At 41.5% G+C, this 21,304-nt stretch overlaps 1 protein-coding gene across 1 annotated transcript in view; it reads left to right on the top strand.

Moving 5' to 3' along the window:
* Positions 1–2,530: 2,530 nt before the first annotated feature.
* The window catches only part of CFAP299 (cilia and flagella associated protein 299), a 554,285-nt gene continuing 535,511 nt past the window's right edge, over positions 2,531–21,304 (top strand). Inside the window, exons 1-2 of the mRNA XM_059681982.1 lie at positions 2,531–2,704; positions 15,089–15,219. Of these exons, the coding sequence (XP_059537965.1) occupies positions 2,594–2,704; positions 15,089–15,219 (242 nt within the window). The 5' untranslated portion in view covers positions 2,531–2,593. The remainder of the gene's footprint in view (positions 2,705–15,088; positions 15,220–21,304) is intronic.

Raw genomic sequence — 21,304 nt, 5'->3', positions numbered from 1 at the left:
TAATAAACTATGTTGCTGTTTTTTATCTTTAAAATTTTGGCCAATTCATTTAGGCCAGTGGTCGGCAAACTCATTAGTCAACAGAGCGAAATATCAACAGTACAACGATTGAAATTTCTTTTGAGAGCCAAGTTTTTTAAACTTAAACTAAATAGGTAGGTACATTCAACTTTAAATTCAACTTTAAATTTACGGTTTTCGTCTTCCGTTTTTCTTTGCTTCTTCTTTGTAGCCATCTCAAACAGGGCACCTAAAAAAATGTTTCATTTTATAATAATAAAGCCACCAACACAAAAGAACTACAATTCTTAAATTGATGACAAAAATACCTATAGGATTTGCAGCTGGTTGGAAAAATACAGGTAACTTTATGCTTCGCGTAGGTACTTTTGTCACCCGTGACTAGCACTAACCACTGCACATAAGACTGCTGACTGACTGGCTCACTCAACTGCATGAATCGCTTGCCTCCCCCGCGCTGCGTATCCTGCGGCCCGCCTGCACCACGTATCCTATCGCCCGACCAACCGACCGACACCCCCCACTTCTTCTAACGCCACTTCTTCAAAATAGACTCGCCCAGGCCAATAACCGACTTCTGCGCATGGGCCATGAAGTTTCAGTCGCATTGTACGTGCGTGCCCGACCGTGGTATTTTGTGGAAGAGCCACACTCAAGGGGCCAAAGAGCCTCATGTGGCTTGCAAGCTGTGGTTTGCCGACCACTGATTTAGGCTCATTCTGTCTCTATTTTGAGAGTAATGCTTACACTACTTTCCTAGTTGATTTATTATCATGATTAAATAAAATAATACATGTAAAGTATTTAGAACAGAGTTGGCATGTGGTAAAGGATAAACATTATCACAATAAAGCAAATATTTATAATTCCTGAACAAACTAAGTGGTTGAAACTTTTCTAAGACCTTTCTTGCATTCAATTAGCCCAGAATAATGCCTCTTTCAGGAGGGACTTATAAAACTGAGACATATGTCTTCTATCAGAATGTCTCAAGTAAAAAGAACTTCTCATTCTTGGACTACTTACATTATCATATCTTTTTAGATATTAGATGAAGTCAAATTGTGGGTGACCAATAATTTAGCACAAACACTAACAAGATGTAATCCATTGTTGGCACGTAGGCCAGTGCCTGGCATGCAGGAAGCACTCAATAAATGTTGTTGTTGTGTTGCTGTCATGTTATGAGTGCCCAGAGTTTCTCTCTCCTTTCTTTCTCTTCACCTAAATCCAATCATTAAATTTCATTTTAAAACAATGTCTAAAATGCCCTTTAAACATTTCAGAACATATTCATCAATTAAAAAACAAGCCACTGATATCCTAGAGATTATTGTGTCTATATTACTTGAAATTTGTACATTTGTACACCCTAATTGTGGAGATGACCTTTTTAAGGGAAAGCTAACTAAAAGTGAAGTATCTTACTAGATGCTTTCATTGAAATAAAACTTTTTTTAGATCATCTGTGAAGATCTTAAAAATCAATTCAGTAAGTACTTACCAAATTACAACTACCACAGGCTCCCATTGTAATATGTGTTAATTCCCAAAGATGATTTGAAGAATATTAAAATCCAAAAAAATGGATTCCAAAAGCCATGTTGGATTACATTAATTCATGTTTTAAATATGCAAAACTTTGTTTTAGAGGAAAGGTCTTGATTGTAAAACGTTACTTTCTAAGTTTCCACAGATATTTCACCCTTTAAGAAAGGCAGCTTCACGTGGCAGGGGTGGCTCAGTGGTTGAGTGTGGAGCCATGAACCAAGAGGTGGCTGGTTCAATTCCTGGTCAGGGCACAGGGGAGGGGGTTGCAGGCTCCACCTCCAGTGGGGGACATGCAGGAGGCAGCAGAGGAATGTTTCTCTCTCTTTGATGTTTCTATGTCTCCAACCCTCTTTCTCTCCCTCTAAATGTCAATAAAATTATATATATAAGCCAAGATCTTTCATTGTGTGCTTATTGAAACTTAAAAAGTAAAAAGTTTATAAAACAAGCACTTGGTGCCAAAAGAAGTCTTCAAATATATTTTCTTCAAGCTTCTTCCCTTTGGGAAATTCATAAATTCTTCCTCATACGCAAACACTAGCAATAATTTGCTTTTAAGTTATAACTTTTCAAATAATTGGGTTCGGTCACAGACCATTACCTGAGACTTCTGTTCTGAGATATTTTCTTTACAGACAAATGTATAGAAAGCTCTTCAGTTACCAGAGAACTAACCTTGATATTTCTGTCCTGCATAACAGTGTTTTAGAATGAGATTAGAAGCGCTGATCTATAATACTTTGTGTACTATCCTGGCAGTCTTATAATTTTTAATTTTGGATTGCACTTTGCATCTCTCTCTGGCTCCACATTTCACCCAAGTCTGAACCAGTTGAGGTGTCAGACCTGGACTTGGAGTGTGCACTGGGAGGCGGTGTTGCCAGGAGTTAGGCGGAAGCCCTAAAGGTAACCACCCCCGGGGGCGGGATCAACGCCCACAGCTCCCAGCTGCTGGTAAAGAACGCCGTGGGTGGAACCTTCGGCCTGCGTTGCTAGGGACGCTTCAGCCGAGGCAACCGCGATGGATCAGGAAGAGGGGCTGACGGCGGTGGACAACATCGTCACTCAGTTCAACACCTATGAAGATTTCCTCGACTCGCAGATCACGACCGTGGACTTGTTCTACCTGGAGGTAAGGGCGAGAGCGCCGCGGAGTGGCCATCGCCGGCCAGTCTTTCGGTCCCTCCAAGGCCCCGCTTCGTGGGGTGGTCGCCCCCTGGCGGTGAGCGTCCCGCCGCGCAGTTTCCCGGCGGCGGCGGCGGCGAATCGCGGCGTCCTTCCTGCCCTGCGAGGCCTCGGTCCGTTCAGAATTTGGGCCCTGGGTGTCACCCACTGCAGAAACCCGCGCGTGTGCACGGGGTGCCTTGAATCTCTGTAGCTCGGCCTCCCGGGCCCCCTCCCGGCGGCTCCCCTGTCCCAGTCATTCTTCTGAAACTGGTGCCTGCAGTCGGAGGCCTGCTGAGACTCTGCTGTAACTCAGGTCTGACACCCTGTTTCTTGTTCCTTTCCAACTTGTACTAAAGAATAGATGGTGACAGCACTCACCTGGTGTATCTGGTGGTGTATGGGGCATTTGGACCCATAAACTTCCACCTACGCTCGTTGGTTCAGAAGGCCCTTTAATTACGGGTAGGTACTCAGGTCGCTGTGCTTGCATATTACTGACTCATGTTTATCCAATTGATGATCACAGCTAATGTTGATAGAAAAAAGAAAAAGAAAAGAAAGCTTGCAACACAGCAAAATCTGGCGTGATGAGATTGGTTACTGTAATCTACCCAGCGACCACGCCCCTCCCAGATTCTTAAAGGTGTGTGTGTGTGTGTGAGTGTGTGTGTGTGATGGGGTATTGATTGGGGGAAGGGCTGAGAGGAGATAGTTTTTGTCTCCTCAAGGAGAACTCGGATGTACAGGAAAATAACAGGCCACCCGTCCTAAGAAGCGGGAGGTGGAGGGTGGGTCCCCATAGCCCTCGAGTATTCCCACACCAGGTCAATGAAAGGGGCGCTGACCTGGAGATTCTGCCCTTCTGGACAAACCCCAGAACCCCAAATTGGCCCCTTCCTCTTTAGTCAGAAAGACCACCACTATCTGGCACCAACCCACACCCGAATTTGAAAAGGATTTGTATCTGCAGCCAACTTCTCAAACTCCTTATCTGCAACAACGGAATTCAGCATTTTAGTGGATTGAAATATTTGGAGTTCAAATGTTGCATTAAGCGGGATTTTACTTAAAGTGAACTCCAAGATTTGAATAGTGCTCATTCTCCAAAACATATTCATGTGCTAGATATGAACATAATTTGAAGGAATGGAAACATCTAATTTTAGTTCTAGCTCTGGCCCAGACCAGTTTTGTGACCTCAGACAAGTAATTTGATCTTTCTGGAATTATGTTGAAAACTGAATCCAAGTAAAATTTCCAACATGGCTTCTGGCTTGAAAAACAAGCTTTTAAAACTTTATGCAGGTAATATGTTTAAAGTAATGAAATTGAGCTTTATACCTTGCATCTAAATCACTGAAATGAAGGGGGAAAATAATGGTGCTAAACAGTGTCTGCATCTAAATTTTTGAATGTTTAAAAAGAATGAAATACAGACAACAAACATCCCAATAGACTAAAATCATCGTTATAGCACATGTGGAGAACTGCCAAGCATAAACCTAGTATCATTAAGAAGGGTTTTATTTTTTTTAAGGCAGGGTTTTTCAGATGAGTAGGGAGCTAAAATTATTAATGTTGATTAGAAGTGAGACATTGATACTTTGTGTTTCATCAATCAGAACTTTAAAGGTCTTCAAAATGGAAAACAGTGATTATATTTGGGGGAATGATAAATTTACTTTTAAATTTGGCATTGATTAAGCTTATTCTTATTATACTTTCATAAAAAACAAGATGAAGATTTGGTTGAATGATGATATTAAGATTATATATATATATATATATATATATATATATATATATATATATAGAGAGAGAGAGAGAGAGAGAGAGAGAGAGAGAGAGAGTAGTGACAGTTTTTAAGTGCCATTAGATCTATGGACCTATATTCTCAAATACTTATGTGGATGCAGGTTAATTGCCCATATAGATTACACAGAGACAAGTGGGCTCCTCAGAATTGTTTCAGGATATGGCTAGTATGGCAGGCATGTGTCAGGGGTCATGGAACATGCATGCTCTGTAAAGTGATTCTTGTTCTTTTTTGGGGGGGAACGATCATCAGTAATTGACTTTGGTTTGAATGGATCATTTTAAAATGGTAAATGAGAGATAGCATATTAAAGTTAGAAGATCCTATAGTCATGAGATTTGGGTTCTAATTCTATATTATTGTATTTTAAAAAGATTTCCAGGTGATTCTAATGTACAGCCAAGGTTGAGAACCACTGCTCTAAATCAATATACAAATCTTTAAAAGTTTTGAGAATATTTTTTCCCACTGTGGGTTTTCCAGATTCTTTCTTGGTAATTCTTCTACATTAAATAAACACAGTACCTTCATTCCAATGGCTCTCTGTGACCACTGGACAACTAAAAGTGATACATTAATTGCTTTTCTCAGATAACAAATCAAGGGGTATTATTAGAATCATTTTAAAATTTCTCTGATGAGTGGATCCCCATTATGGCTAAATTATGTACAGAGATTAGCAATGTGGACGTTTTATTGGGAGATTATCTTTCCATTATTTAGAAAATAAATAAATCATACAAATTAAGCTTTTTAGATATAATCTTAAAATTATTTGCCAGGCATTGATTAAGATTCTACGAAATAGCTTAGTAACATAATGTACCATGATTAAACAATAAGCCAAGTAACAAGCAACCATTGTAGTTTTTTTCCCCATTATTTATTGCATCAAGGTACAGAGTAGATACTGATCTTTATGAAATATCTTAATTAACATAGTTCAGAATCAGCTACACTCTTTTATTTAGTCAATAGAAAAAAAATGGCATAAATTAGCTTCTCTCTGCCTAAGAAGAGTTATATATTTTTCTTTTAGTAAGTTCACAGAGGTATTTCTCCCCAAGTAAAAAGATGTAATTTCCTCAGGGCATGAATTCTGATGATCAGAGAAGGAAACTGAACCAAGAATGCTGTATGCACAACACTTCTGACACTTTCTCATAATGATACCATTAGAATGCCAAGATCCTGATATCATCCTCAGTGTCTCAAACAATCCCCTAAAATCTATATTCTGTGTATAAAAAGTATGTTCCATTCAATTTTTATTCATATTGACTTCAAAAGCTGCTGCTGGGAGGAGACAAGAGTGGAGGAGGCAGGGATATAAACCAGGAGAGTACGTAGAATGAGACAAGACAGGGGGCTGAAGACAATATGTGGGAGAACAACCATTTCTTAAGGCATGTGCATGGAGATGGTGCTGACAAAGGGAAATGTGAAAGGGAGTCAGAAAGATAAGAGGGAATAAAGAGAAGAGGATGATCCAGAAGCCAAGAACAGCTGGATAGAAAAACCCAAAAAACCATAGAAAAACATTGACTCAAGTTGTTGAAGGTTATTCCTGTGAACCCTAACATAAAAGCAGATGGGGAGAAACCATCATAGCCATGACACCAAGAAGGTATCACCACCCATGGGTGAGAAAAGCGGAGAAAACAATGGGGCATCTAAAAGACCCCAAAAGAAGAACTGCAAAATTGTCAATAGGTAATCACTGGAAATGGAGTGGTCCAATTTGAGAACAGCAGAAACTGGGAAGGGTTTTGTGACCCGTGGTTGAGATCCCTCAGGGATGGGGGTCTGGTTCATGCCACTAGATAGGTTACCAAGACTAGCACAGGCATTAGTTGAGAGTGAAGGGAATCTAGACTGGATGGTGGAGGTAGGGGATGATAAGTATTTGTTGTTCTGAGCCTAGATGCAACAAGCAAGGACTGAACTTCACCCCAATATCTTTCCTCTTCTTGCATACATATGAGTAGTCCTCAAAAATGATATATTTTTATTATATATAAATATTTTCATTATATGTGGATATATATTATTCTTAGTTGTTATTTTCTATATAAATGGTAATGTCAGTATCATTCTGTAACTTAAAAAAATCTAACATTAAATTTTGGAGACATTTTAATGTCACTCTGCAGAGCTCTCCTTATTCTTTAAAAGTTGTTGCATTGATTCCATTGTTTGCTTAGGTTGGTTCTTTAGAAATTCATTTTCCTTATAAAGTTTTCAGAAACAACAGTCAAATGAACATCTTTGGTACATCCTCCTTGTGTGCAGTTGTAAATATATTAAAACATGGACTCAATAACCTGTAATAGACAAGGTGAAAGTGCTCTTTGGAGTAGGCACTTACTCTCCCACCAGCAGTAAATGAGACACCTTTTGTTTGTTTGCAAAACATCTCATTGTTTTAATTTTAATTTCCCAGAATATTAGTAAGGTTGATCATCTATTTAAATATTTCTTGGCCATTTGCATTTCTTTTGTGAATTGCCTGTTGATGCCCTTCACTCCATCACCACCTGCCCCCCCCCCACCCCTCACACACACACCCCCTCTACCACCAACTTTTTAAAACTATCTTTACTCTCTTCACACTTCTGACTGGTTAGTACATGACCTCACCTCCTAAAGTCAACAAAGAAGAGTTAATCCAGGCTGGAACCCTCTTTAGTTTTCTACCATGAAATTTATAGAACTACCTTAGTTTCTGCCCACCCTCCCTTCCTTCCACCATCAAGCTTGGCCAAGGTAATCTATTTTATTGGTTTGTTTGTTTGTTTGTTTATTTATTTATTTATTTAGTTAATCCTCACCAGAGAATTTCCCCCCCATTAATTTTTAGAGAGCAGAAGGGAGGAAGGGGGTGGGGAAAGAGAGAGAGGAGAGAGACACATTGATTCATTGCCTTCCACATGTGCCCTAACAGGTTGGGGATGGAACCTGCAACCCAGATGACCTTGACTTGGATCTAGCTTGAAATCCTTAGGTGCATGGGCCAATGTTCTAACCATTAAACACACCAGCCAGGGCTATTGTTTTTTTTTTTTTTTTTTTTTTAAAGAATACATTCTTTGCTTTTGTATACAGAGCTTACTGGATTTATATATTTTCATTTCTATTTTATTCATTTCTTGTTTTATTAATTTTCCCTTCTATATTATTTAGATGGATTTTAGTATTCTTTCTCTACTTTTTTTAGTTGAATGGTTAGTTTATTTTCAAACTTTATTTTTTTCTGGCAAGTGCATTGATGCAATGTTTTCTATGTACTTTATTAAGGTTTGATATGTAATTTCTTAGCCAAAAATTTTAACCTCTGTATGACAAAATATATCATAAATAAGTCAAAAGATAAGAAACTGCCCGAGAATACATATTTGCAAAATGTGTGCTCAACTTGCTATCTAGAATACGCTCTATAAATCAATAAGAAATATATAAAATTTAATAGAAAAATTAGAAAATATAACAAGCAATTTTTTAAATGGGCATTAAAATAATTAATAATTGTATGAAAAGGTTGCATATGTGTATAGCACAATAGAAATCATTTATGGAAAAAAGCTCTTAAAAATTATGAAACTGTACCAAATATTTTCTCCTTTCATGACCAGCATGGTCTATGTAACTCACCTGCTGCTAAGTGGCCTGCTTATACCCAAGCCCTGAGCTCCTCATTTTCTTCCTTTGAGGCTTTTGGCACACTTACATTTCTTATTGGCACTAAAATGTCTTCCGGCAGCCAACACTTGGGTACCCAAAGCCTTGTCTTCATTGCAGATATCTAGAGGTGATAAGTAACTTTTGCCTCAACATTCCATGGATTACAGTGTACTCTTTACCACTGTAAACAGGGCTCTAAATGTGTTTAATAGGCTCAGAGAACTAATTCCAGGTAACCTAGGGCCAGTTTAGAGAACCCATCCTTAAATTTCTATTGCTCTAGAACCATTACCAGTATCTACTTGTGAATCATTCAGGGTTCGATCAGAGAAGCAGAATATACCTATACTCATATATGTGTGCGTTACATGTATATATTTTTACAGAGATTTGGTCTGACATAATGAGAACTGTTTAAGTAGTCTAAGCAAGCTGTTTCTTTGGTGTCTGGTGCTGGAGCTGAAAGTCATAGGACAGAGAGCCAGGAGGGAAAGGTGCATGAGAAGTGGGGGAAGCGAAGTCAAACTGAGATCCACAAGGAAGAGCTAGAATTCACAGGACAAACTGGAACTCGTATCAGGCCCTCCCTCTTCCACCTTTAACTTTGATGATATGGGTGATCTGCAGGACATGCTGCCAGGTTTAGTCACAGAGCTGGACATGCACAGGCATCTGAGCCAGGAGTAGGGGAAGCTAATGGAGAAGGTCCTACAAGAGCTAGAATAATATGGCTGCTTCTTCTCTTCTGCCTTCCCAATCTATTGCCAATATCTCTTGTGGCCCAACCTCACCTGAAACGATCTAACGAAGTGATGATGGAGAACCAAGTTCTAGCTTAGCTAAGCTGACACAATACGAATTGACTATATCTTCCATGCTTTAATTTTCACAAGCAGAATTATTTATGTCTGATTTAATTAAAAAGAAAAGGATATAATTTTAATTTTCTTAAATAATTTTATCAGACTTGTGAATCCTGACCTCAATTCAGAAAAGTATAGCATAAAATAAAAAGCTAAAGATGAATTTTACTTACAAACTAGATGAAAAGAAATGTAAAATGTGCCCAGGATTATATTAAGAAACTAGAGGCCTGGTGCATGAAATTCATGCATGGAGTGAGGGTTCCCTCAGCCCAGCCTGCACCCTCTCCAATTGGGGACCACTTGGGGGATGTCTGACTACCTAAACCCTGTGGGATTGGGTCTAAACCGGCAGTCAGACATCCCTCTCAGAATCTAGGACTGCTGGCTCCTAACTGCTAACCTGCCTGCCTGCCTGATCACCCCTAACTGCCCTCCCCTGCTGGCCTAGTTGCCCCAAACTGCCTCGGCCTGCCTGCCTGATTGCCCCCAACTGCCCTCCCCTCCCAGCCTAGTTGCCTCCAACTGCCCTCCCCTGCTGGCCTGATCTCGCCCCCAATGGCCCTCCCCTGCTGACAGCCCACCCCTGCATGCCTGATCTCACCCCCAACTGCCCTCCTCTGCTGGCCAATTTGGTTCTGATTGGCCGGTTTCTATGCCAATCAACGTCAAAAGCTCTGCCTTCTAGGCAGCCATTGGTGCTTCACAGCACCCACATTTGGTTCTTGGTCAGTTCCTATGCCAGTCAGCATCAAAAGCTCCAACTCCTAGACAGCCATTGGTTCTTCACAGAATCCACATTTGGTTCTGATTGGTTGGTTCCTATGCCAGTCAGCATCTCCAGGCCTATCTTCGGGCCTAATCAGAGGGGCAGGGATGAACAGCAGCCCCCTTGGAGGCCGGGAGAGAAAGAAAGGGCTGGCTGCTGGTAAAGCCTGGAAAGAAAGAGGGAGAGAAAGAGAGAGGCAAGTACTGATCAATAGCTGCCACTGAGGCTGCAGATCAGACCCTGCCTCTCTCTCTGGGTCTCAGTCCCCCGGGCAGTCAGGCTTCAGCGGGGCAGTCAGTGCTGGGTCACCATGGCAACCCAGCACTGACTAAAGGACTTCTGGGTTGGTCAGCCTTGGTTGTGATTGGTTGTTACAACCCTGGGCTTTTATATATTAGGATGATAAATTACAGTAAGAATAGTGTGATTCATCACAGGATGAGCTTATGACATTAATAAATTAAAAAAGAAAATAACCTGATAATATCTATAGATGCAGAAAAAGCATAGGATAAATTTCTAAACTTACTAATTTAACTTGATAATGAGTATATAGCAAACAGTTGTAGTAAACTTCTTATTTAGTGGTTAAACATTTCAGCATTTGAATCAGCATCTTATTTTTTTATTGACAATCTGACCAAAACAATGCTAGAAAAATGTCATAAATACTTGGAAGGAGTCAGAATATTATTAGTTATAGACAGTATGATTCCCATGAAATGCAAGAAAATTAATTGGAACCCTATTAGAACAAATCAGCGAGTTTAGTACAGAAATCCAAGATTGAGCTACAACAATTGTTCTCCAGCAATAAACAACATAACAAATGACACAAATAAAAACCAACTGAACCCAGAAGCCTGTGGGGCAATATCAAGCGTTCCAGTGGCCACAAGCATTTTCTTTTTTTTCTTCTTCAGATGAGAAACACCTGGCTGCCCCAGTTGCCCCCTGTCCCAGACCCCTCCATGAACAAAACCCAATCCTGGTCTACCCTCACATCATGTGTGTATGTGTATGTGTGTGTGTGGTACAGCAGAAACCAGTACAGGGAGTGAACTGTGCAAATATAGCCACTAATCTATAGCTTTCCAGGAACCTGTAGGGCTCGGGCACTGGCCTGCTGGCTTCTGACGAGGAACTGTCTGCCAAGATCCAAAGTCAGAGCAACCCAAAGGCACACTTCTATTGCACATCCTTAGGGTTAGGTGTTTCTTCCAGCAACTGGGAGGTTTCTAAAATTGTCCCAGTAAAATATAGCCATCTCTTCAGAATGAAGACTTCCACATTTGCTGCCCACTGGATTGGGCCTGGCATTGCCACATGTCTTACAGCTCGTGTAGAGTAACGAAGCCTTCTCTTCAGGGTGTCTGTCTCTGGGTTCTGTTTTACATGATGCCTCCCTATAGCTAAAACTCCCAAACCTCAAACATCCAAATGTTAATGACTCATGATCACATGAGAAAAAAACAACAACACATTAACAATTAATAAAAGATTATTGCCTTGTTTACATACTTTGTCTAACAAGTAATCACTTGTTTTTACTAAAATGAACTATTATACTCCAAACTATTAGGTTTAATAAAAAAATGATATGCTTTCCTTCAAAAAAAAAAAAAAACTCCCACAAAAATGTAAGTATAATCACAGAAGAATCAGAGGGAAGTAGGGAATAAAATATATTGGAAAAACTAATGAGTAAAAGTTTCAAATGTTGTGAAAACAGTAAATTTATAGGGCCAAGGAGTACTAAGAATTCTAAGCAGAATAAATGAATAAACAAAGAAATCACTTCAAGGAATATCTTAAAACTTCTGAAAATCAGTAATAAATAGAAATTCTTAAAGGATTGTAAAGTAGGACACATCCTATATAATAAAAGGGCAATATGCAAATTGACCGAATGGCAGAATGACCAGAAAGCCTGTAGCCCCTACCCCCGGCCAGCTCTGCCCCAGAGTGGGCATCCCACTCTGATTGGGGGCAGGGCTGGCCGGCAAACTGTCTGTGACCCCCTCGCCCTGGCTAGTGCCGCCCACGGTCCCTCACCCCAGCTGGCCTGCCTCTGATGGCCACCATCAGGGGTGGGCCAGCTGGACCCTACCAGTGCATGAATTCATGCACCAGGCCCCTATCCTATATAATAAAACCCTAATATGCAAATCAAATGGTAGAACGACCAGTCACTATGATGCACACAGACCACCAGGGGGCAGATACTCAATGCAGGAGCTGCGCCCTTGTGGTCAGTGCGCCCCCACAGGGGGAGTGCCGCTCAGCCAGAAGCCAGGCTCCCAGCTAGTGAGCGCAGCAGTGGTGGTGGGAGCCTCTCCCGCCTCCACAGCAGCACTAAGGAGCAGCGAGCTGAGTGGTAAGGAGCAGCAAGCAGGCGGGCAGTAAGGAGCACGGGGTCCCGGACTGCAAGAGGGATGTCCGACTGTTGGCTTAGGCTGTCAGTTGGACATCCCCCGAGGGCTCCCGGACTGAGAGAGGGCACAGGTCGAGCTGAGGAATCTTCCCCTCCAGTGCACGATTTGTGTGCACCAGGTCTCTAGAGTAGAATAAAACAAAGACAGGGAAGACTGAACACTTCTCTTCAGAAATAGCCCTGGCCAGTGTGGTTCAGTTGGTTGAGCATTGACCAGTGCACCAAAAGGTCACCAGTTTGAATCCAGTCAGGGCAGATGCCCAGGCTGTGGGTTGGTGGGTGGTGAATGGGCAGTTGGGGTGCATATGGAAGGCAACCCATGTTTCTCTCTCTCTCTCCTTCTTCCCTCTCTCTCTAAAAAATAAATACACACATATTTAAAAAAAATACCAGCCATGGGACAATGGGATGACATCTTTAAAGTGTTGAAAAGTAAAAAGTCAACCTGCAGCACTAATAATCCGGAAAATATGTCTTTCAAAAATTAAGGTGAAATAAATGTTTTTTTTTAGTCAAACAAAAGCCAAGGTAATTTGTTGTTAGCAGACCTGAACTACAAGAAATGTTAAACAAAGATTTTTGGGTGAGAGGAAAATCATATATCATAGAAGACCTGGATCTACACAAAGGAATAGAAAGCCCCAGAAATGCTAAATATGTAAATCGATAAAAATATTTTATTTCTCAATTTCTTTAAAGATAGTTGAGCATTTAAACCGGAGAGATGACTCACGATTCTACCAGTTAGGGCAATCAAGTGAGGCAACCAACTTCAACTCTACTTGTTTTCTAAGTAGATCACACTATTCGTTGCAATATACATTAGTGGAGATGAGTGCAGAACTATCCAAATAATTTTTGTGTGGCCCATGTAAGGCACACAGGAATGCATAATTCACTACCCCCAAAATTAATACAGCAACTTTCAAATGGTCTTTGCTATATAAAATACTCTATCGACTACAAGCCATTTCTATTCTGCTAGAAGACCTCAGCGTCTCACAGAGCTGAGTTCTTCCCATAAACTCACTTTTAGTAATATATTTAAGAAAATTTGCACACAAATCATCAAAATTTTGTGTTGTGGCATTCATATTTAATTGCTTTTTCTATTAAATATGAATTCCACTAGGTGGAGACATTTGCCCAGTTTTGTGGCTCACACTGAAGGGACTAGGGAAGGCAAGTAAAGTAGGCAGGGGGACAGGTCAGAAAGAAGCAAACAGCCTGGACAAGACCTGGTGCTCTGCATTGTATTAGCTTGGCAAATGTATCCACGTTACTACACAGAGTGTATATTTGCTTTTAATGTTTAGCAAAGAAAAGTAGCAATTTCCTAGGTTGATAGTACAGTGGGGCCTTGACTTATGAGTGTCCCGACTAACGAGTTTTTTGAGATACCAGCTGTCTCTCTGCCAATTTTTTGCATTGAGTTGATAGAGTAATTTGAGTTAACGAGCTCCTTAATGAGCTCGGTCTCAGAATGAATTAAACTCGTAAGTCAAGGCCCCACTGTATATATTTTTTGGTTTTGCTCCAATAATTTGAACTTTAAAATAGCCATTATGGGTTGAATAGATTATTAACCATGCATGCTATACTTTTTCAGATAATCCTATTTGACAGTTCTTGCATTCAACAGGGATGTATTAAGTAAGGGTCTTTAGCAATGATATATATCCTGCTTTCACTGTATTTTAGGTATTTTATATTTAATTCGGATGATCATATAAGGACTATTATTACATTATACATATTTTTATGTAATGCTTTAGTCTTTTTGATTTTTTAATCCTTACCCAAGGATATGTTTTTACTGATTTTTGAGAAAGAGGGGGGAAAACAAGAGAGAGGGAGAGAAAGAGAAAGAGACATCGATTGGTTGTCTCTGCCTGGACTAGGGATCGACTGAGGATCCTGGGAATTGAACCCCACAACCTGGGTACGGGCCCTGACCAAGAAAGGAACCTATGCACTGAAGGGTTCCTTTCCAACTCCAACCAACTGAACCACACTGGCCAGGGCTACTTTAGTCTTTATATTAGTAACTTCAGATAAATTGACACCTCTTCAACTATGGGAAACAATATGTTTTAATATGCTATGCAGGTGACAAATATGTGTGAGACAATTCTCAAAGTAACTAAAATATAAAGGCCCAACGTATTGTGGGAAAATTTTTTTTTCAATTTGAAGCCTTTTGTGGTCATCTTGTGTTTCTACTTTTCTGTTTTTATGGGTGCCAACATTATATGGAAACAATATCTTTTTATTTAAATAGGAAATTCATCTGCTCTTTATTTTGTGTTTGAAGTCATAATGCCCTGTGTCATCAGTTAATTTACTTCAAGGAAGCAAGTCTCTGAAATGTTGAATTTTCTGAAAGCAACCCAATTCTGTTTCTGTGCGATTGTTGTTGTTTTTTTAAGTCTTTTTTGTATGAGCACTATTGTCTCTAATTTTATTGTTTTAAAGATTCTCTATTAATTATCTACAGCTGTTCTCATAAATTGATTAAAAACACAACTGACTTTTGTCTTCTAATCCCTTTGAGAAAACTTAGTGATTGATTTATTTTTCATTTTACATCTGTGGGAAAGGGATGACAAATCAGATGTTTATAAAAATATAGTATTGTTAGAATTGTAATTTTTCATATCTAATATATCTTATATCATTTTGAAGTGATACATTAGATATTTCATTTAAAACAGTTAATCAGTATGCACTGGATAAAATAAGATGTCTAATTCTCCTACAAACCTAACAATTGGTATTCTCTGTAGGATGAAGGCCTGGCCCGCCAGCTGGTGGAGCTGGGCTACCGAGGGACTGGAGAGGTGGTGAAAAGGGAAGATTTTGAGACAAGGAAGGCAGCTATTGAGATTGCAAGGCTGGCTGAGCGAACTCAGAAAAAGTAAGTGTCCGTGTTCCAAATCTAGATTTTATAGTAAGTGCAGAGCCCCTGGAAAAACTCATTTTGTTGTCATTGTTGTAATTTGAAAGCACTGGTTATGGCGGGTCGCAGTTGAGATATCCGGAAGTGTGTCATGAGTGCCTTTTGCCTTAGAATTCGTTGTACTTCTGAGACCTGTAGAGACTTGGCACCATTATGTTCTCACATTTTTGTAAACATTGATTTATTCAACTCTATTAATGATCACCGGCTTTTGTTACTGTGACTAAGATATGGTTATATAAAATATGAATCTAATAAAATATATTGAACATATTATGGAGTGGTACACCTAAAGTGAACTGTAGGAAACTGGTAAAACAATTTTATAAAGACTTGACAAAGTGTTATCTATTTCCTTTTAAAAATGAATGTTAAAGTTGTAAAAGTTGGAAAGGATAATTACTTAGAAATAGGTGTATTGTTCCTAGATATCATTTTAAGAAGTATCCAGTAATTATGAGTAGCAATCATCTATTTATTATAAAAAGTTAGAGGCCTGGTGCATGAAATTTGTGCATGGGTGGGGGGTCCCCCAGCCTGGCCTGTGCCCTCTCACAGTGCAGGAGCCCCATAATCGATCTCCCCAAAGAGGTAGGCCCTGCCTACCCATCCGGGGCTCCTTGATGGATTTCCCCAAAAAGGTAAGCTGGAGCCGCGGCCCCGCCTCTGCACCACGCATGCAGCATCAAAGCCCCACCCACCCACACTCGCACACAGCCCCGCCCACCCACGTGTGCCTGGTGCGCACACAGCCTCCTGGTGATAGCTCATTGTGGCATGAGGACATCACAGATGAGGATGTGACAACCACATAGGCTTTTATTAATAGGATTGCATTTGGTAGTGGAATATAAATTGGTTCTGGGAATGTACAGTTTTAATTGATTGTTCTAGTGGTTATTGTAGTTCAGAACCATAGAATATTGGAATTTAATATACTGATATTTGGTAATATATTAATTAATATATTAATTTTTATTGCTGCCATAGCACACTATTACAAACAGTAGCTTAAAAGAACACAACTGTATTTATTTATTCATAGCTCTGTAGATCAGAATTCAGAGTATAGTGGCTCAGATGGATTCTCTGCTCAATATATCAAGGTTGAAATCCTGATTCTGGCTGGACAGAGTTATTGCCTGGAGGCTCTGAGGATGAGTCTGTTTCCACACTCATTCAATGGCTGGCCAAATTTAGCTCCTTGGGAGTATAGGATTGGGATCAGATTTCCTTGTCAGCTGTCATTTGGTCACTGGTCTTTGCTCCTACAGGCTGCCCATTCCTTCTTATGCTTTCCACATGGGTCTCCCACCATCAAGAATGGGTCAAGATTCCCTCGCCCTTCAAATCTCTCTGACTTCCCCTCTGCAGCATCTTTCCTGACTCTAGTCAGAGAAAGATCTCTCCTTGTAAGACTTCATATGATCACTCAGCGTCTGTCTAGATAATCCAGGATAGTCTCCCTATTTTAAAGTCTGTGACCTTAATTACATCTGCAACTCTCTATTGCCATGCAATGTAACATATTAACAGGTTCTAAGAATTCATGGGCATCCTTGGAGGGGTCATTCTATTTACCACAGGTAATTTATTTAAAGCTTCAAAAATGTATTCCACAGAATTACACTTAACTTTTATTCTTACAAAATTGAAATTATGCAAAGTACATGTGTACAATGTGATATGTCTTGCATAAAACATCAAGGAAGTAAGGAAGTCTTCTGTAAATATCAATAAACTAGAGGCCCGGTGCATGAAATTCGTGCATGGGAAGGGGCAGTCCCCTCAGCCCAGCCTGCACCCTCTCTAATCTGGGACACCTCGGGGGATGTCTGACTGCCGGTTTAGGCCTGATCCCAGGACATCACTCTCACAATCCGGGACCACTGGCTCCTAAATACTCACCTGCCTGCCTGCCTGATTGACCCTAACTGCCCCACCCCCTGCTTGCCTGGTAACCCCTAACTGCCCCCCCTGCCAGCCTAGTTGCCCACAACTGCGCCCCTCCCCTGCCAGCCTGGTCACCCCCAACTGCCCCACCCAGCTGGCTTAGTTGCCCTAACTGCTCTCCTGACAGCCTGGTCACCCCTCACTGCCCCCCCCCCCCTGCAAGCCTGGTCACCCCACACAGCCTGCTGCTCAGTTTTTTGGTTGCCCCTCACTAAGCCTCCTGCCGGCCTGGTTGCCCCATGCAGCCTGTTTGGTCATCTGTTCAGTTGCAATGGTCATTTAGGCTTTTATATATATAGATGTTCATTTGTCCAGGGAAGAAGATATTTGTGAGATTTTATGAGGAATTAGCGTATATTCATATTTTATTAGAGATGTATCCTATTTCATATCAAGATGAGTTTTGTTATGTTTAAAATGTAAATTTTATCCATGTACATGTCCATTTTGTGTTTGAGGATCAAAGTGGATATTTACTCTATGCAATAGACGCTTTAACTGGCCAGAGCTGGAAGTCATTAGAGGACTTAAGTGCCAGTCATGGGAGATTAATCCCTACCCAGAGCTGCTAGAATTGGAAGGCCCTTTCATCTGCAGATCTTCTCAGCCTCCCTCTGTAATGGGTGGGCTCCATATGTTTCCTCTTGCCCCATGTGGGAGTCACTTTGTTCCCTTCCCTGCCAGATCCATTGTATGTTATTGGCAGCTGGGCTAGGAGAGCGTGTTCTAGAGCCACACATGACCTGTGCCTATATTTGCTAGATGATCACTTTGAAAATATGAAGGAACATGTGACTGCTTACCAACCGGTACCAACTTGGAAATACTTGATTCTGCTATTTGATTAGCTTACATTAACTTCTCTAATGTGTAGGGAGCAGCCTCAACTAGATCACATCTGTTCTAGCAATCAGAGAGCACCCATTTCATGAAGTGCTGGCACCTAAGAGTATGTCATTACTTATAATAGTTTGATAGAGGAAAGAGTCTGGATAGATGAAAGTTAGAGATATCAAGAAGGGGCATTTTGATAATTACTTTTCTAGAAGAAGGCATAAGGCTAAGAAAATTATTCTGGGCTATTTAGTAATTCACTTCACAAATACTCATAGACAACCATACTGCATCAGGCACTATGTTAGGTGCAGGGGATACTCTAGCATATGAATTAAGTCCTAGTCTCAAGAAATTTGAGGGTTAGATAAATGAAAGACAGTTATGTTGCTGGTGGAATATAAAATGAAAAACACTTCTTCAAAGAGTTAGACAATAGAGTTGCCATATGACTCAGCAATTACACTCTTAGGTATGTACCCAAGGGAACTGAAAACATAGATTCACTTAAAAAATTATACTCCAATGGTCATAGCAACATTATTCATAGTGGCCATAAACTGAAACAATCTAAGTATCTATTGACTGATGAATGGGTTAAAAAATGTGGTATATAGACTCAGTGAAATAGCATTCAGCCATAAAAAGCAGTGAATCACTGCTCTAGCTGGTTTGGCTCAGCGGATAGAGCATTGGCCTGTGGACTGAAGGGTCCCAGGTTCAATTCTGGCCAAGGGCACATGCCTAGGTTGTGGGCTTGATCCCCAGTAGGGGGTATGCAGGAGGCAGCCAATCAATGATTCTCTCTCATCATTGATGTTTCTATCTCTCTATCCCTCTCCCTTCCTATCTGAAATCAATAAAAATATTTTTTTAAAAAGCAGTGAATTACTGTTACATGCTACAACATGGATAAACCTTGAACACATTAGGCTAAGCAAAGGAAGCCAGACAAAAAGGCTATGTAATGTATAGTTCCATTTATATAAAATGTCCAGAATAAGTAAATTTCTATATAGACAGAAAGTAGATTTGTGGTTTGAAGGAAGAGTGGACAGAGAATGACTGCTACCAGGTATGGGGATTCTTTTGGGGATGATAAGATGTTCTGGAATTAGATATTAATGATGGTTTCACAACTTTGTAAATGTACTAGGAACCATTGTATACCTTAAAAGTTTGAATTTTATTGTAGGTGAATTATATCTCAATAAAAAGGCAATTCCAACAGAAAATAATAGATGTTGTCATAGGTGGTGTGGTGACCCCCCGAAGTCGTACTATGTCAGGATTTGGGGGGCTGTGAAGAGCAGAGAAGGCTCGCCGTAAGGCATGACTGCTAAATTTACTCTTCAAGAATAAGTAAGAGTTAATCAGACAGTAAGGAGTATGAAGACAGACACATCTATTTTGCCTCAATTCTATGATACTTCTCTCACTGAGTCTGCAAATTATATATTAGTAAATACTCATTGGTAAATATTCAACCAGTTGAATATTGTAACATAACTGAAACTACACACTGAATTTTTTCTTCCTTCCTCCCTTTCTCCTTTCTTCCCCCTCTATTTCTTTTTCACTCTTCTTTCTTTTTCTCTAACAAACAAGTAATTAAATGGTATTGCTATTTTCAAGGATCATCATTATCTCTCTATCTATCAATCAATGTACAGTCAACCCTTGAACAACATATATTTGAACTGAGCAGGTCCACTTGTATGTGGAGATTTTATATCTACACTACTAAAAGAGAAACATGCAAATTAACCATCACTCTGCCACTCCGCTACACCCACAAGCCACACCCACCAGCCAATCAGGAATGAGTATGCAAATTATCCCAACTAGATGGCGGTGGCCACAGAGCTGGGGCAAGTGGGAGGCTTGGGTTGCCCCTGGCAATGGAGGAAGCCAAGCTTCCCACCTGCTCTAGCTGGCCCTGGGCTCCACTCAAGGCTACAAAGTTTCAATTATAGAAGATAAATAAATCCCAGATACCTGCTTCTAGCTGGACCTGGCCTCTGCTCAAGGAGGTGCTAAAAAAAAAGAAAAAAAGGAGAGGCTGGGAGCTTGGGTCATTGGGGGGCATGGCCAGCCCCAAAACAGCCCTCAGCCCCTCACCAAGGCTGGCCAGGCACCCCAGCAGGAAACCCCACCCTGAAGGGGGTGTGACCAGCCTGAAAACAGCCCTCAGCCCCTCACCCAGGCTGGCCACACCCCCATGGGGTGAGGTTCCCCGCTGGGGGACTTGGACAGCCTGCAAACAGCCATCAGCCCCTCACTCAGGCTAGCCAGGCACCCCAGCAGGACCCCCACCCTGATCCGGGACACCCTTCAGGACAAACCAGCCAGCCCCCACCTGTGCACCAGGCCTCTATCTATACTTATAAAAGGGTAATATGCTAATTAGACTGGGAGACCTTCCAGGAGACCTTACGGACGTTCTTCTGGACAAAGCCATGGTGGTGGGGCCGAGGTAGAGGTGGTTAGAGGCCAAGAAGGGATGGCAGTTGTGGGTGATCAGGCCAGAATGGGACGGCAGTTGTGGGTGATCAGGCTGATGGGGGGGCAGGGTCGTTGGGGGTAAGCAAACCAGCAGGCGGGCCAGTTGGGGATGAGCAGGCCATCAGTGGGGGTCAGTTGGAGGTGATCAGGACAGTGGGGAGGGCAATTTGGAGTGAACAGGCCAGCAGGGGGGCAGTTGGGGGCGAGCAGGCCAGTGGGGAGGGTAGGTGGGGGCCAGTAGGCCAGCAGGGGGGGCAGTTGGGGGCGAGCAGGCCGGCAGGGGGGCCAGTTGGGGGTGAGCACACTGGCACGGGGGGCAGTTGGGGGTGATCAGGCTGGTGGGGGGCATTTGGGGGCAAGGAGGCTGGCAGTGGTGGGCAGTTGGAGGCAAGCAGACCAGCAGGCAGAGTGGTTAGGGGCAATCAGGCAGGCAGGTGAGTGGTTAGGAGCCAGCAGTCCAGGATTGTGAGAGGGATGTCCGACTGCCGGTTTAGGCCCAATCCCTGTAAACCGGCAGTAGGACATCCTTCGAAGGGTCCGAGATTGGAGAGAGTGCAGGCCAGGCTGAGGGACACCCCCCACCCCCATGCATGAATTTCATGCACTGAGCCACTAGTCTATATATATAAAAGCCTAAGTGACTGGTTGAGAACTTGCTGTGATGCTCACTGACCACCAGGGGGCAGACACTCAATGCTGGAGCTGCCCCCTGGTGGTTAGTGTGCTCCCACAACAGGAGCACCACTCAGCT

This window comes from Myotis daubentonii, chromosome 1 (genome assembly GCF_963259705.1).
Source record: "Myotis daubentonii chromosome 1, mMyoDau2.1, whole genome shotgun sequence".
Classification (NCBI taxonomy): domain Eukaryota; kingdom Metazoa; phylum Chordata; class Mammalia; order Chiroptera; family Vespertilionidae; genus Myotis; species Myotis daubentonii.
The sequence above is the reverse complement of the archived record's forward strand: the minus strand, read 5'-3'. Positions and strand labels throughout refer to the sequence as shown.